The sequence below is a fragment of the Furipterus horrens genome, unplaced genomic scaffold (assembly GCF_987537825.1).
Source record: "Furipterus horrens unplaced genomic scaffold, mFurHor1.1.pri manual_scaffold_2, whole genome shotgun sequence".
NCBI classification, from domain to species: domain Eukaryota; kingdom Metazoa; phylum Chordata; class Mammalia; order Chiroptera; family Furipteridae; genus Furipterus; species Furipterus horrens.
The window spans coordinates 156,445,986-156,464,601 of NW_028327172.1; the positions used below are offsets into that span (position 1 = coordinate 156,445,986).

General features: G+C 37.2%; 1 protein-coding gene across 1 annotated transcript in view; it reads right to left on the minus strand.

Moving 5' to 3' along the window:
- LOC150019788 (ankyrin repeat domain-containing protein 26-like) overlaps positions 1-14,167 on the minus strand; it is a 74,430-nt gene extending 60,263 nt beyond the window's left edge. Inside the window, exons 1-5 of the mRNA XM_090267371.1 lie at positions 13,773-14,167; positions 9,793-9,907; positions 9,466-9,639; positions 4,367-4,464; positions 509-582 (exon numbers count right to left, since the gene is read on the minus strand). Coding sequence (XP_090123497.1) covers positions 509-582; positions 4,367-4,464; positions 9,466-9,639; positions 9,793-9,907; positions 13,773-13,996 — 685 coding nt within the window. The 5' untranslated portion in view covers positions 13,997-14,167. The remainder of the gene's footprint in view (positions 1-508; positions 583-4,366; positions 4,465-9,465; positions 9,640-9,792; positions 9,908-13,772) is intronic.
- Positions 14,168-18,616: the final 4,449 nt, after the last annotated feature.

Below are 18,616 nucleotides of genomic sequence, written 5' to 3' on the forward strand. Positions count from 1 at the left end.
TTTGTAGTTCTTACCGCTTGCCATTTGTTTATGGCACTAGGAAGGTATTGTTGAGTTCCCAGTTTTAGTTACTTTTCTTAGTGAGACAAATCAGGACATAATAACAAGTATTTACTTACTAAATATAATCCATTTGTTGTAAAAACTAAACAAAAGAACCATTTTTATAACAAGTATAATTTGTTATCATGTGATTATAGAGGAAACATACAACATCCTAACTTTAAAATCTTTTTTCGTTTTTACATAAGGATATAATATGAAATTTTAGGGGTAATGACTAAAGAAATGAACTTCTTTTCAGACAATACTGTCCCAGATTTTGAATTACCTACAATAAACTGTTTAAGCAGTACTGAATACTATTCTATTAAGAAAGAAATTATGAAAGAAAAACTGTACGTGAGATTTACACATTTTTTTTCACCGCTCTTTCTTATCAAAACTTCTTTACTCTTACTTATCAATGGCAGGACTGCCAAAAGTAATTCACTACTAGATGTCTTACCAAGACTTTTGCTACTTTCGAAACCCGTTTTAGATCTCCTTTCTTCCGTATTTTCACAACTTAGTTGATGATTGCTGTGCATAAAATTGGTGATAAATAATATTACTACCTTAATACTGATATCAAAAATATTTTTCAAATATATTAAATTCTTAAGAGTATTTCAGATAATATCTTGAGCTAATATCAAGACTTCATACCATACATTTCAAATTTGTAAATTCTACAAACTTTTTATTAAGGAAAATAAAAACATGAAACGGTCATGACTTGATGGCAATACACTTCTGTAAATCAATTAGAGTTAGCTTGACATAATGGCAAGTGTCTTAAACTCAGAAGTCCTAGGTCTGTAACCAATAGCTATTTGTTCTAAGACAGTACTTCTCTTTGGCTCGAAATCCTCCTCTAATATAAGAATCTTACTGCCTTATTCTACAAGGTTGTTAGGATGATTGACTAAATGAGATAATACACCAAGAAGAGATGCTTAGGGAAACAGCATAGTAAAAGAAAAATCTGTTCATGAACTTTATTTGTTGAACCTACTATGAAATCGCAAATCAACCCCAAAGTGGGTTTTTCATAGTTTCTAACATTTAACTGTTGCAGTTTCCAGAAAATAGAATTAAGTTAGTTATTAGCTGCTGCTTCTTTATGGCTTGTAATTCAGGGCATCTCAGCAATTATATAACTTGCAATGAAATTTATTTAGAAATATATTACTTCATTAAGTCAGATAACATAATATTCCCCTCTTATTGTAGCTAATCATACAAATGGCAGAAAATTAATAGAAGTCAGGACCTGGCCTGGACTACTAGCATCCTTCTCCACCTGCTCAGACTCTGAACCAGCAGATCTTTATGAGAACGATGCTTAATCTCCCTGTTTATTCCCAATAGACTTGGAAGATAAAATCCTACTTGTCAATCATGGATACTGATGAGTCAGGGATAGGGCTTTAGCAATTCTAATACCCAATAACCTACTTTGACTTAAGAGCTTTCTGTTTACTGACTTCCACATGAGGCATAATTAAAATATTTTGATATGTGAGGTAAATTCAAGCAGTTGGGAGAGTTTCATTGTTACGGAAAACAGATCACTTGAGGGGTCAACCTTAACTATAGAATCTCAGGCAAGTTGATGCCTATTATTCTAGGAAAGGTGATATGGGACCTTCCTTGACTTAAACAAAGATGCTCTACAGGACAGAAAGTGGCCTTGGGCTAGAAATCTGATAATGAAAAAGAAAGGAAAGTCTGATCTTTTCCTGCAACATTATTTGAACCTCTCTGACAGCTTAGAATGCTTCCAACAAATACCTGCTAACAGAAAAAAGCAAATAAGATGCTCAAAGGATAACTAGTGCACAAAGGTCTGGACTAAGTTGTGAGCTCTCCATAGGTTTTCAAATGTGTGTGGAAGACTGTGGGTGTCTAAAGCTAGGAGGCTCAGCTGCCAGAACAAGGTACGAGTAATTAGAATAAGGGCTGAGCATACAAGCATATGTATGTGAACTAAAAAAAAAAAGCTGTAACTTTCAAGTCCAAGTGTGGATCAACATGAAGACTTGGGAATCTGGATCAGCAAGGGTAACCTAGGAGCATAGATCTATCATGACTGTAGGACCAGTTTCAATAGCAAGTCTGCAGCAATAGAATCAATGGAAACAACAAAATGATTAGTGTCTTTGTTTTACTTCTCCATCTGACCTGTAAAAGATAACTGGCTCCCTTGGACTTACGGAACCCTTTAGGTTGTTGAAAAATTCAAAGATGAGATTATAGGAGTTCGCCCCCAGAAAATACAGAATCTTTGGCTAAACCTAAGATTTCAAGGTCCCAAATAACTAGTTAGAAAAATCAGAGATGTGACATTATTTTTACCCCATGCATAGGGTTCTACATAGAATGAAATGGGTAATATTAGGATCCAAAACAATAAAGATCTTAAAAGTTCTGAGCTAAAGAATCTGGCCCATTGCTGCTTCTCACTAGTCTAGTCTTTTGCTTGGTTTCTGGCTGCTGGCACAGACTAATTCAGTGCCATTCCCGGACTGCCTGAACCAAACTATGAAATCTTACCTTTTACATAAGAAGTAATGGTTAAATTATTTTAAACCTACGTTTAGCGATACCTAGCATTTTAGTGTAAACACTTACAAATGAAGACCACTAACAAAAGCATATTCTTCTGTAGTCCATCCATAGTTATCTTGAAAAAAGAAATCAGTGCCGTGCTGAAGAAAAAGCCTGACTCTATTTGTGGACTCATCATTTACTGCAAGCATGAGGGCTGTTCTATTATAACACAGAGGTAAACTTCACCCTCGGGAACTTCAATTAAGTCATTTAAACATCTAATTTGATATATGTTATCAAGTCAATACCCTGTTTATCTGTGTAGAATTGATCATTCACATGCTTAAGTGTTTATCTTTGTAAATTACTTCCAAGGCTAAAATTAAGGGACAAAAAGAAAGCCTCTTGTCCCACTTGGATATTACACAGTAGAATTTGCTAATTTAAAATCCTCAAACGGATAAGAAACTATGCTGAGGTCACTAATCTGAAGTAGGTGAAGATTTAAAAGAATTTCCTGTTTCATCCTTAGTCTGTTATATTGTACTTCAAAGTCAGCTAGAAGTCAGGTAAGTAAGAGCTTTTTGGCAGGCTTAAAACAATAATATCAATAATAATTATGATGTTAATAGTCATAGTGTTATTTTTTTTGTATGTTTTATTGATTATGCTGTTACAGCTGTCCGAATTTCTTTTCCCTTTGCTCCCCTTTACCTAGCAACCGCCCTCCCTCCATCAGTCCCCCTGACTTAATCCATGTCCTTGGGTTGGGCATAAAGCCCTTCTCAACATCCTCCCGTACTATTCTGCATCCTCCCACTACGCTTCTTAATTTCTGCACCATTTCCCTCCCTCTCCCCTCTTTCCCCTCTCACCTGACTTCCCTCGACATGCTCCCCACACCTAGTCATAGTGTTACTGATGCTGACAAGCATGAGGTAGGCACGAAGTTAAATGCTAGATAATCTTACACACAACCAGCCTTGAAGGATACATTAGGATTCTCTTTTTCATATCAGGAACATATCTGGGGATGATAAGTAATGTTGACAAGGTCACGCAGCTGGCAAGAAGGAAAGCTAGCCATTAAACCCAGTCTCAAGTGACCTGAAAGCTTATCTCTTTCCTTTATCACCCGCCTATGACTCATCTTCATTAAAGGAAAAGTTTATTCAATTAAAGTTATCTTCCTTCCTTCGACCATACCAATTAGAAATAAAAACATCAAAATATACTAGAAATGAAAAAGGATGAGTACATAGTATCTAGCAGCAGTAATTCATAGCCACTTAGGGATAATCTAATAACACCAGTATTCATCAGAGAGAGAAATGTAAAGCAGGGTCATCCAAAAGACAAAATCAACTCCTACTTAATTTTAATATACATCTTTTAAGGAAAACTATATGCAAAGTAAAGGTAAAAAAAAAACTATTCAGGGAGACTAAATCCAATATTGTATCATAATATTAAACTAACAGAATCCATACAATATAAAACTAATAAAACCAAGAGGAAACCCCTCTAGCTGAGATCATATAACCAAAAAATCAGATTGCAAATGACATCACTCAATATTATAAATGAATATGAAACCATGTTATACTCTCCTTCCAGTTGCCTAGTCAGAATAATTGTTTTTCTACCTAGTTGATTATGTTTGGTATTTTTCACTATATAATTATAAATTAATCTTCTTATTATTAATTTAATCTTTCTGACTTGAGTGATTGTTCCACTCAAAAACAATAAAGAAAATGAACAACTGTACCTTTCCAACTGATGGACTTTTGCATCTCTGTTTTCTAAAAATTCCACCATTTTCTCTCTGTGTTCACGCTTAGCAAGTGAAAGTGGTGTGAGGCCCTCCTGTAAAGCAGCAAAAACAATTTATAATTTATGAAATAACATATATCCAACTAAATTTTAAAACTTATAAAAGATCCTCTGAACTTAAACACATAATACAGAAAGTAAATAAAAGTAGTCCCTTCCACCCTGACCAGTGTGACTCAGTTGATTTGATTCCCGGACAGAGAACATGCCTAGGTTGCGGTGGTCCCTGGTCAGGGCAGTATGAGAGGTAACAGACTGATGTTTCTCACAGAGATGTTTCTCTCCCTCTCTCTCTCTCTCTAAAAACAAATACATAAAGTATTTTAAAAAGAAAAAAAAGCAGCCCCTTCCTTTTCACCCCTGTGCTGTCACCGGCTGCTGCTTCTCTTTAAAATGCCCACCTCTCCCTCTTCAGTAGATTAACTGCAACATCACTCTCCAGAACTCACTTCAAACACGTACAGTACTGGTTTCAAGAGTCTGTGTTCCTATCACAGTATCTATCTATCGTGGGATACTGGCGTTATTTCATTGCTCCCCATCTAAAACAAGAGCTTCATGAGGGCTGAAGCTATTTTTTGATCTCTGTATTTCCAAACTATAAAACATAGTAGTAAATGCTTTCAATACTTTTACTGAATTAATAACCTAAATAATTAACTCTAGTGTTTCTTAAATTGTATTTCAAAGAATATGTACCCTACTTTGCCAGAATTGTAGCACTATGTCCCAGCAGAAAAAGGATCCAGAAGGATCACCCGTGTTTAAAAAATATGACAAAACTGTGCATTGTATGCTCAGTACTAAAAAAGTATTTAACTTTGCTTAATCCCAATTTGTCAATAGTTTTCTGTGGCAAACATTAACATTTGTAAATTACAGAGTTGCATGGATACAGTTTTGAGAGCTTTGCAACAGAGGTGAAGGTTTTCTCCAGGTTATACACAGTTGCTTGACTCTATTCTACTAAAGCTATCAGGATCCCAGATGTCAACGTCAGTCACTCCTGCTTCAAAACGGTTTCTAAAAAAATGGACTCTAAATTAAGAGACAGGCCAAACAGTGTGAGCAACTCACAATAAACTGGTTATCACAAGACCTTATTGCCTCTAACCAAGGACACCGGAGAGCAAATGGTATACCTCTCTCCCTAACCAGAGAATACATAGCCAAAATCACCCTGGTCTGGAAAATAGAGAACAGAGACCCAATTAATGCTAACTGTGCCAGCTAAACCCAAGCACAGATGAAGTCAGGAGTACAAATAACAAAAACCTCATTAGAAGCCAGTCAGACCTAAGGTAACAGTAAAATAGTATAGCCGACCAAGGAATAATCCCAAACCCCTCTATATGCTCATTTTGACGCCATCAGCATATTAAAAATGCACCCAGAAAGCTGTTGAATAGTCTACTGAAACCCTCCCCTAAGATTCATTCCAGCATGGGAAAAAAAAAAAGAGAAAAAGCCCTCAGGACAAAGACTCACTGCGGGCTTGCACTGGAGCACACCCATGCCCCGTCCAGGCCATGAATTTTTTACTTCTTTCTAAACTCTAAGGGTGTCCATGAGACGTACAGCCAGGGGAGCAGCGGGCAGCAGCAGCTAACCCTCAGCTAACCCGAGCTTATCCCCTGACCCTCTCTCCAAGGCTCTCTTTTTCTTTGACTCTCCAGTGAGCTAACAGCTGCCCCACCTGGGCTCACTTCCTCCCTACAATGTTTCCAGGGAACCAAAGCAGAGCACTGCCTAGGCTCTCTCCTGTTGCCACTTCTACCCTAAGCCCTTCCTTTGTTTCACGGTCCCCAGCTATAATAAATGTACTCTCAAAATCACTTAGACTGCTGTTGCAAAATCCTTCCTACATGAACTCAAGAACCACACACTACAAGCTGGCCTGATGCAGACCAGCTCTAGGCTGGTCCCTGTGCAGTAACAAGAATATGATTATTTATAGGACCTATAAAGGAAAAGTTTTTTAAAACAATAACATAAATTCTAACTTGAAAAATTCAATCCCATTCTTAAAAGATCACTATAAATATATATATTATAAATGAATGCAGATGGTCTTGAAAATATTGATGTCTTTAATAAAATATAATACAGGAATTGTAAACTCAAGTGCTTATAGAGGTAAAGTAGGTAACTCAAGTAAGAAAATAATCTAGGTAGGGATGGCAGCAAACTAGAGAACACATGTCTCATATGAAAGGGTCAGATTCTCCACAACATAGCAAACAGCAGTATGGGCTTATGGGGTGCCATATTTGATTCGTTAAGAGAAGCTTGAAATCCAGATTTCCACATGAGTCTCCTAAATTTAAATGTTGACTCAATTTATGGAAGCAAAATAAACATTCAGGGCCCACATTTAGGCTAGAGCCCACTTGTGTTTTTATTTGCTATGTTTTTAAATGGTTGTGTATAAAACAAATATTTATATTTAAACCCATTTCTTTCATTAGCATCATATGTCTTACCAATATTTCGGGCCATGTATGTAATAAAAATAATTATTTAGACTAATAATACCCACTACAAAAATTCGCCAATACTTATTAAAACTATAATCAATTTGTATTTAATTCTCTGAAATTGTTAATCAAATAGATAATTAGTTGATAGAACTGCTGAAACTAAATTACTGGAACAATCCTCATCGTCATTGTTATTAAAATTCATGGTTTTTGATGTTTTAATGTTTAAAGCTGCCATCCTGATTATGCCAGGGTTCTATGAATTTAACACATACTGAAACAGTTCATCACACTATTTCAACTAAAAAGAAGCCTCAAGACTTAATATTATTGCAGGAAAATCCTGCTTGTGGTAAACATTTGCTGATCTAAGGATCTGAACAAGAACAAATGATGCAAAATTCTTAAAGGGTCCGATTCTACTAATTAACAGATGACCCATAAGCAAATATCTAAAGACTGGATGGTTGAAAGGAAAAAGGTGTTCTTTAAGTCAGTAGATATTGCCAATAATGGTCCCAGTAACTTCCTAAGCGAAGAGGTGGCAACAGTTGAAAGTCAGGCCAATATTGCTGGAAAGGAGAGAGTTTAAGGAAGTTTCGCCTATCAAATTCCAAGTCTTTTAGAGATTGCTTAAGTTTGTGCGATCTGTGAATTTACACATTACACTTACCCATTCAGTAGTTCTTAACCAAGTGTTATATCAGAATCTCAAGGAAATATTTCTAAATACACACGTCCAGGATTATTAGATTTACTCAGGCAAAATCTTTAAGGAAGAGCCTAGAATTGAAAACTTTTTAAAGTCCATCAGGTGACTGTGGTTCACCAGCACACTTCAAGTTGAGAACTAGTAAAGTACACAGTCACTTTAGTCTCGTCTCTCACCTGCCTGGCCAAACCCCTCTGTCACTTGAGGACTGGGCCAACTAAAAGTGTAAGAGATATAAATAACTTATCAAAACGGCATTTAATTTCCTGGGTAGGGGTCAAAAGGGACTATTAAACTCAAAATGCAACTCGATTTCATTATTTATAAACTCCTTACTTCCCATCAAGACCTTCTAGATTTGAGAACAGACTTCAGACTCTTATCTAAGTGACTGTTTCTGCCAGAATAGGATAATAGCTCAGTTAATCACCTGTCCTTTCCTCTTGGGCCCCACTTAATGATCACTGTTCAATGCCAGTCTGGTGGCCTCAGAGCCTCCTAATATTGATCTTGAGGCAAGTTTATAACTCACTGATGCACCCTCCCAAACTAAAAATCACTGTCCCTGAAAAATGAAGAGCGCTTTATCCAAACACATAAACTGCAAGGAGAGGAAAAACAAAAAATAAATCCCAAAAAACCCAAAAAAACACTTTTCTGGTTATTTCCTCTCAATCAACATATTTCCAAATTGGCCTCGGTATTTTTAATTGCTCTTTCTCTTTCGTTTTCCTTTTTCCCTCTTAGGCTTTGGCCAATGATAAATCACTTTTATATAAATCACTTCTTTATCATATAAAAACTTGTCAATAGCAGCAAGATTTCTATTTAGTATAAAATGTTTTGTTTTGTTTGAGTTTTAAGATAATGCCTATTTCCATGGGATATTTTGCTTTCCTGTGTTGTTTGACATTAATTAGGGAAAAACTTGGCTGAAAAATTTTTTTTAGAAGTTTTACCTCTAATAAATTGTTTTCATAAATAGATATCAGCAGGGCATAAAAGAGAGCTATATCCTCTACTGCTTCTTCAAAAGTATCATTATGTAAAGTGAAATCTTATACAATTAAGTTATTTCAAGATATTTTCATTCAGAGAATGCTTCAGCTTCCAAATATGTAATATCAACCCCACCTGTGTCCGCCGATGCTGTTCCTGTCAGGATTGCAGTGGTGAGAGGTAATGTGTGTCCAGGAGTAAAACTGGGTGGACTGCTTTGCCATCACCTGCGCCCTGTGTACAGCTACAACCCCACTGAGGAGCCACCCGAGGCTGAGCAGGAGGTCCACTCTCACGTGGAAAATCCCAAGGAGGTGTGTGGCTGGCGGAGTGGCTATGAGCACAAGTGGATGCCTTTGGTAATGTCAAGACATGGCCTGACTCTCTTGCCACAGCCTTCCAAACTCTGGTGTTCTGGAATGTTCAGGGCCTGTGGACTTCTGCTTCCCTTCTCACTTGCACTCACCCAGCTCCCCCTGCTGGGTACTAGGTCTCTTCCACCCACCCATCCCCAGCAGCCCCCGTTTCCTAAGCCCCTGCCTGCACAGGAGCCAGCCCCACCTTCACTTCACTCCCCGCAGGCCTTCAGTCCTGGGTGGGCTCTCAGCCTATCACCCAGTCCCAGGCACTAACAGAAACTTTTTCCTTCTGGGCTGAAGGGTAGCTGGAGACAGTGCTTTGCCTTTTCCCTGGACACTACATTCTCCAGCCCTCCCTGACCTGGCTTGGAGTTGTTCCCATGGTGACAGGGCCTGATATATTATATTCAGAATATGCATGTGAGAAAAAAAAGTAAAACCATGTATTTCAAATATTTTGTAAATAAAGTCGGTTGATCTATACCTTGTTTCTTGCTTCAATGTCTGCATTATGTGCAAGCAGCTCTGCTACTATCTCTGTATTGTCACCCAGGGCAGCATAGTGGAGCGCAGTGTTGCCTTCGATGTCCATTATATTTGGGTCAGCACCACGTTCTAACAGAATAGTCGCACATTCCTCCGCCTGGCATCGTACGGCCTGTCAGTAGTATGCCGAGAAATAGATCATAAATGCTAGGAGTTCAAAGTAAACAGTTCAACAATAACTTACAGCTAAATGAGATAGATTCATTTTTATTCTAAGTAATTAAATCAAACCCATCTCATGCTGACATAGTTGGCTACTCCATACCGTAATCAGAGCTGTCCTTTCATCAATGTCACGGAAGTTCATCTCGCATTTTCTGTCTATTAGGAGAGTGACCACTCGCGCATGGTCATTGGCACAGGCCAAATGTAGAGCAGTTCTGTGCAAGTGAGAGACATTTTTAGGAACCTAGAATGCACTATCTCAAAACATACAATTATTCATGCAATTGCAAACATTAAAAGTTATCCCCCCCCCAAAAGAAATGTAAATAGGGATGTACAACAACAAAATGACTTAATAATCCTTCATTACAATGATAAATATCTACATTTAGAACTTAATAGTTTAAAAATTATAATATGAAGATAATAATAAAGTTGTATACACTCATTGAGTTCACAATATCTACCAGGCTCTATGTTAAATGATTAATTAAGCATTTATTATTATATGTAAACTATTAATAAATTTTTAAAAAAGTTATCCCTATGCCTTCAAAACAAATATTTAGTTTTTTCCTGAAGACAGTACAATATGTATTAGTTTTTGTTACTCACCACATTAATGAAGGAGCAGCTTAATGGAATAGAGAGACCATGACCTGGGAATTCAGCTCAGCTTGGGTCTGATCCAATTTTAACCCTGTCACTTATTAGCTATCACTTAGCCTTTCTGTGCCTCAATTTCCTCATCAACAAAATGGGGTTAAAAATAGTAGTTATCTCATAGAACACTGTTTGCTTAAATGAAAAGTTATGCAGTGTTTACTACAGTACCTAGCACAAAAAAAATCTCAGTAATTGTTAGATTCTTATTATTACTATTACTATAACTTTACAAAGATATTCAACTAAGAAAATGGTAATATGATACCTACTTTGCAGATGTGTTTTAAGAATGAGAAGATATACTGTATTTCAGTGATTCTAAGATGTTATTTTCTCACACTTTAACATCTCATACTTTGATATTGGAATGCAATTTATAATTCAGAATGTCTTACAACTATAACTGGCAGCATTAAAAAAAATTCCTTCATAAAATATTAGGCATCATACCATCCATGGTGCCCTACATTAAGTGAAGTAATGATAAACATAACAGATCTTTTGCAGTTCTAGTCATATGGTTGGTATGTAAATCAGTTTTAGTTCATAAAAGCATTATGGGGAAAGACAAAACAAGAGAACAATTTTTTTTAAAGTTTAAGAAACTTTAAGCCAAAAGGAACTATGGATTCAAGTGAATAGGATGGCTCATTTTATTTAATATTTAGACTTACAGACTGTATGGAAATTAGATATTTCCAATGATCATTATTAGTATTTAATAATATTACACATTTCAAAAGGGGAGGTAAAGGTTATCTTTTACAATTTCCTACCTTCAGAAATACTTTTGTTTGAAAGGAGGGAGAAAAAGCTTTAGCTGTAGTCCTAATACTTCAATTTTAAATTTCTTACTTTGCTAATACTGAGCAACACGAAGTTTTTAAAGGAAAAGAGTCTGAGGATAGACTGAAAGGGCCCTGAGTAGAAGACACATGCTACAAAGGTATTCAGGTTATATTTCATGAATAAGTAAATTGAAAGAATGGGTAAATATAGTTTGAGAGTTCAATATTCTTAAAGAAAATGTTTATAAAGTAAAGCAATCCTTCTGCAATATAATAATCTCTTATACTTGCTAGCTTTGATTTTTTATTTTCATAAGAACACAACTAAAATGATTATAATCATTTACATATTACGCATAATAAAACTATATAAAATAAAAACCATATGCATATAATTAAATATATGCATAAACTCTACAGGCACAGATAAAAAGATTTCCTTTACTTTTTTTTTAATTAATCAATTTATTTGTTTGTTTATTTATTTATTTTATTTTTAGAGAGAGGGGAAAGGAGAAAGAGGGGGAGAGAAACATCACTGTGTGGTTGCCTCTTACTCGCGCTCTCAACTGGGGGCCTGACATGCAACCAACCTTGTCATGTGCCCTGACTGGGAATCGAATCAGCGACACTTGGCTCGCAGGCCGACGCTCAATCCATTGAGCCTCAGCAGCCAGGGCTTCCTTTACTTTTGAAGATGCTAAAAGTTATCAAAATATATGACTCCTCAAAAAACATTAAAAAAATATAAAGTGAGAAATTATTTTTATCCGTTCAAGATTCATAGTCCTGCTCTTCACCAAGATTATTTCATTCAGAATAAAATTTTACTAAAATTTCTATACATGTTCATTGTAGAAATCAGAATTTTTAAAAAGGAAGAGAAATTTTCCCTTATAATTCAAATGCTCAGAAATAAATTTGATCACATTTTGCACATTTTTTGGTTAACATAAGGGCATAGTCTGTGTGTATATATAATCAAACTGATTTTTGTCTCCCTTTCTGATCTACCAAAGTACATCTTTTCATGTCAACATACGTCTATTATCTAGTCCACCTTTAATGGTCACATATTATTCCATCCTACAGATGCACTGCAATTTTTAAACAAAATCCATTTATATGAGTTTTTAATACACTGTTACTTTAAGCAGTGCTGAGAAAAACAAATTGCATTTAATTTATCTAATTATTTTATGGAAATATTTTAGTATAAATAGGATAGATAAAAAACTATATATTTAAATGTGGTACTTATAAACAAATTGCCTATTTGAAAAGTCAGAAGTGACTTAAACTTTAAGTAGCAGTATAAGGACTATTGCTGGTCACCTTCACAAACTTTGTGGATGGAAAACGGTATTTCACTACTTTTCAACATAAATTCCTTTTGTTTTTTTCCCCTATGTCCATTGGTCACTTGTAGATATGCTAAAAGTACTTTGTCCAATTTCAAATTAGAGTTTTCTTACTTGTTGATTACAAAATCTCCTATGTAAAATAAAGATATATGTTTTCTCTGATATGCATGTTGTAAATATTTTGCAAGTACATTTTCTTTTATTTTATTAATATTAATTTCTGAGTTTTAATTTTTTTATATTGCTCAATCAACCACCAGAAGTCTTGCAAAATTTTGAAGTCTTTGTCAACTTGAAAAAATATATAAATATGTTCTGTCTTCTTCTGATAATTTTTGCATTTTGTATATTTCAAAATTTTAGTCTACATCCCATCTGGAACTTATTTTTTGAGATTAAAATTTAGCTAGTTTTCTCCAAATATTTAAGTTATTTCTCCATTTATGAATGATTCATCTTTTTATGTAAACATAAAATGTTAACAGTACCAAGTTCTAAAGACTTAAATCTATTTGGATGTTTGGGCATTTCTATTCTGTTCCAATCCCTTCTTTGTCTTTTCATCTATTGGTAAGTAAATAATTTGTGGAAATTGATAGCACATGTTGATGTCTAGAAAGGCAAATCTTCACTACTGTATACAGTAATTTTCTTAATTTCATCACAACAACAGACAGCATGTGTAACTCAAAATTTTTATTTAATTTATGTAAAATTGGTAATGATCGGAAGAGCACACATTCAAAAAAAACGATTCTCCCTATTTAAGACCACAGCCATCTTCCAATTTCAAAACTCCCTTCTGAGGTCCTTCAACAAAGAACATATATACACCACTGTACACTGATATAAAACGGATATTGGATTTTATCCGAAGAATTTTTGGCCCAGAAGTTGACCTATTGTGGAAATTATTTCTCTTACTATGCATTTTTCTATAGTATACAGCATTACGGTATAAAAATGTGAACATCAAATAAAAAACGCTGCATATACTTCAAGTGTTCTGTGAGAGGAATTATGAATGGGTCTTTTAAGTTTTGGTTTTTGCTGCTCCTAAAGTCGGCCTGAGTGCAAGACCCCACCTAAGGTCTCCACCACCGAGGTGCTACGGAGCCGCGGGAGGGAAGACAGCCCAGCGCCCTCGGTGACAGGAGGGCTGAGCTCCACCTGGCTGAGCCCCAGCAGGTGAGCGCTTCTCCCAGGTCCACACCACCTCCTCCCGGTCCACCCCTGGCTGTGGGCCTCGCGGTCCCTATTACCTGTGCATATTGTCTCTGTCATTCACGCCACTGATCCGGTGCAACAGAATCTGCTTCACTTTTGTTACGCTGCCCACAATGGCAGCTTTGTGGATCTTTCCCATATCTTTGTCCCGGTGGTGCCTACGTTGGGAATGCCTTCCTCCCACGCAGCTCCCCGGGGTGTCCGACTGGACAATGGGCGACACGCCCTTCCTACTCCGGAAACCAAACATCTTCTTCATCTTGGATAACCTAAGGGCTTTAGAACAGCCTCATTTTCCCCTCCGCTTTTCACCATCTGGTGAGCCACATTACCGCTCCAGACGAGCCAACGTCTTCACGGAACAACACCCCGGCAGGGTAGTAGGGCTCAGAACCTTTCAGCTCAGAATAATCGTAACCAAGCAACTACCCCACCCCTGGCCCCCGCAGACACAACTGCGCGTGCGTGCCTCAGGGATTACATCACAGACAGTGAGCACGGAAGCCTGCAGTCAGAGATACCCAGAGCGCATGTGCCAGGTCCAGACGTTTTAAAATCTCAGCGTTGCTTGTGGGTAGTGTGGGTTCCGTCTCAATGTCAGCGGAAGTTTGGCAGTGTTTTGAGACAGCTACAAAACTTAGCTTCACCCCAGTGGAAAAGCTGTCTTTGCCTACGTCTGGGGCTAGAGTGGTGTGGAAATCTGGGGTGCTGAAGGCCTCCTCCCCAAGGAAACTCCCCTAAAAGAAATCTATATGTCTTCTTGCCCCTCAGCTCATTCCTCTTCCACATCCCTCTGGGCCCCAGCCAATCCCCATGGAATTAGGTAGATGCAACAACAGCAAGAACTTTTAAAAAATTAGCTACTCACATGTGGCAAACCACATTTTCTCACCTAATTTAAAATACCACTTTATTTTGCATTAAATATTTCGTTTCGTTTTTGTTTTTTTCTTCTTTCTGTTTCTGGATTTTCTGTTCCATTCCACTGAATGATATACTTCTTGCAAAAGTACTCCAGTATTTGAACTTCTTTATAAGATGTATTTTAATATACATTAGAGATCCAAAGTTTCCCCTCTTTATTCAGTATTCTCCCGGCAATGTTTACGTCGAAATTTTTTTTTTTAATTTATGTTTTGGTTATTCAATTACAGTTGTCCCATTTTTCCCCTTTTGCTCCCCCCTCCCAGCCCATCCCTTCTCCCACAATTATATCCCTCCCCGTTGTCCATGTCCATGAGTCATTCATATACGTTCCTTGACTAGACCCTTCCCTTACTTATTCCCCTTCTCTCACTCCCCTCTCCCCACTCCGTCGAAATTTTTTGAGATGCATCTTAGTGAAATTTTTATTTTAGGTTGAAAATTAACTTAAGCTGAAAATCTGTTGAATCAGTGTATCCAGGTAGATATTATGACTCTTAATTTATTTCTTATTTTATCTCCCTAATCAGTTCTTGGCAGCCTTTTTCTTATGTAAATCCTTCAGTATTCCTTGGGGTGACCTGTAAGACCAGTAAAGACTCTCTGTAGTGACATCTGAAGAGAAGAATATGACATTTTTTGAAACAGCCTGTAATGAGGTTCGAAGACATTACCAGGCTGCGGAGAGGTAGGAACCACACACCAAGACTCCAGGTCAGTTTTAGAGATTTGGTTGACACTAGTGTTTTGGTACAGACCAAAGATACTTAAGGAGTATATGTTAGACCAACTTTGAGCTTCTGTGTTACTTTGTCAAATGCAACAGGAATTTAGGATTGCCTGTTCCCAGACTTCTGTGGAAACTAGTTTCAGATCCACAGCAGATGACCTGTAGAAGGTTGCTACTTAGAACTCTCATGCCTATTTAACACTCAGATAACGCCCTGGTTGAGCTCTCCTGCACTCTCACTTAATAGTTATGCTAACGGAATTAATAATGGGTAGAGTGATATTTGTTTTGTCATGAAAAACAACTCGGAGGTGGATGCCTTAACAAATGCCATAGCTAAGGTTTTCCAATTCTAACTCAAACGCTATTATTAAAGTCTTCTTCATGTTAATGTTACTACAAAACAATCAAACACTTTTCCACAACTGGTTAATTTGTTCTTTGCGATGTCTTCCCATGCATTCTGCTGTATCTATTAAGGAAACCTGAAGTGATGGTTATTTTAAAACAATATAAAAATAGAGTCTGTTTTGTTCTTTCTGAAAATCTTTTAGCAACCAGTTTCTCCAGTTGTTCTATGTTTTTTGTTTGTTTTTTCCCTTTTTTCCTCCATTTTCTCCTACCTCTGCTTCTTTTCATTACCTGGCAAAGTTATATAGATGTAACTAATGTCTCAGGTTGAAGAACTGGTCTTTAACATTCCTCAAAACTGAACGGTAGAAAAATTTGAGGAGATAGCCTGAAATCATTTCTATGGAACAGAAAGTAGGAAACATGAAAGATACAGCACATTTTAGTGAAACATATTCACTCAGATATAGTTCTCTGTTAGACTGACACACAATCCTTCCTTGCATTTCTGTATTTTCTAAAAAAGAAATCAGATTTTCCTCTATAAGAAAAACACTTCAGTCATTTAAAGGATATCTCCTTTATAGTTATTCTCACTGTGATATTTTCAGAGATGAAAGAGTCATTCAATATTCATTATCTACATAGCATAGTAAGCCCTCTAAAGTGAGTTGATCCATCTATTCCTTGCTCTGCCTGATGGTGGGAGAATTAGGATAATTAATCTACTGAATACCTATTCTTTAACTCACTGAAATAGTGTTAGCTGATGACCTAGAAAACACTCTTTTTAGTCCTAGAGATACAAAAGTATTCACAATTTCTTCCTAGAACGCACCATCAGGTGGGAGAATGCAGACCTAGAAACAATAAGTTAGAGAACAGTTTATTACAGAAGTACCAATCAAATGCTGTAGGGAAACAGAGAAAGCAGTTGGACATAGAGCTTAAATAGAAAAAGGCGGGAGAGAAAGACTAAGAAGTCACCAATGTACAGATGGTAGAAAAATATGGAGAGAAACTAAAAGGACTAAGGATACAATTGTAGAGTTTATTAATATGAAAGGAAAAGTAAAGAATAAAAACCCACAATATAATTCCTAAATTTTAACACCATCATAGAATTGTTATAACAGAATAAAGGAGGAAATGAGAGCTATAACAAACTAAAGTATTCATCAGAAAGGGTTTCTTTTGTCTTCATTAACTGAGCAGTATTACAAACAGATAATTCTACCAGAACCCTGGATTAGCTCTTTCAGTCTTAATGTTACAGAAACAGGGGTGTTCCAAAAAACCCCAGAGTTTGCAGCTGGGGGATGGGGAGAAGGAAGCAGCTTTCAGAATGCTTCCACATGCCTGAGGCCGGTGGCTTGTGTCTTTTTTTATGCAAAATGGCTTTAATGCATCCAAAGTCTCAGGTAGACGGGAGGAGTCTTGAACCAGGGGATGGTATGGAGAAAGCACACAGAACCTGCGTAAGGTTCTGTGAATGGTCAGAACTGGTTACCGCACCCACTACATCAGAGGATGTAGTCAGGGATTTAAAAATAAGCGGCAGACATTTTAGGCGGACTGACTGTGCGGATTTAACTAAGGTTAGGACTGACTGTGCGAATTGGACTAAGGCTGAGGCTGACTGTGGATTACAAAAGGACTTACTATCCAGTTTACAAGGAGGCTGAGAATCCATGAGGTTCTGGATTAAAAGCTGGTGGACCCCATAACACAGACGAGGTCTCCCCAATCAGGATTGAATGATTGGCGGCTACTGGTAAAGCTGAACTGTGTTTGGAAAGTAGGGAAAGGGTTTCTCTGACTTTTCTAAAGCTGGCCTGGTTTGGTAGGGGGGAGGCAAGGATATGTGTTTATGGGTGTTTTAAAGAACATAAGACTTAACAACAGAAATCCGCAAATAACTAAATCTATATAACTGTTAAATAAACTATTCTTTTTCTTTTCACTAAACTCTGGTATTGAGAGTTATAATTTTGGCGGCGGGCAATCGGGCCCCTAACTAAAGAGCCCGTGGGTTTGTTTTCAACTGGAGTAGCCCAGGGGTTCTGTAACAATTTGGCGACCCAGACGGGACGTTAATAATTGCCCGTGGCAGGTCGACCCCCTTGAGAGACACCCTCTGAGGACGCCGACCGCCTAAGCACGCCAGTGTGGTGAAAAGAAAATTGAACCGAGAAGGGATTAGAGAAGTAAGATTGTTTGCTAAAACTTATTTCTGAAGTATTTCTGAAATAATGGCATCGTGGATACTAGATTTGTTTGTCCGATTAGGAGAATTCCTGGAAGTAACAGAACTATGGATGCCTGAGTGGTATATATGCTTTCTGGTCTTTGGGGTTTTTCTGGTTTTAGCCATTGTCATGTATGTCTGGGTCAATAAAAGCAGTTCTTGGCAAGCCCCTGAGTGCAGTCCACTGAAGAGAATTTTGGAAAATTGGGATATGTACTGTCGTTATCCTATGACTAAGAAAATGTTAATTTATTATTGTAACACTGTTTGGCCTGAGTACATTCTGGATGGTAAGAAAAGGTGGCCTGTGAATGGTTCTCTGAATTACCTTATGATTAATCAATTAAAGAAGTACTGTTTGCAATCGGGAAATTGGGAAGATGTTTATTATCTAGATGCATCTGTAAAGTTGTATAATGAAGCCTTGGTGAAGGTAGAGGGCCAAATAATGGTGCAGAGGGAAGAAGAGGCCAAAAAGCCTTTTCCTGAAAGTCAAACGCCGGAGAAGGAGGAAAATGAAGAAGTAGCCCTCTTTAACTCTCTAAATCCGGGAGACAAAGGAACTGTTTTGGCGCCAAACTGCGCCCAGGTAAAGGCGCCTCCCATGGCACCACCCCTTCCACAGG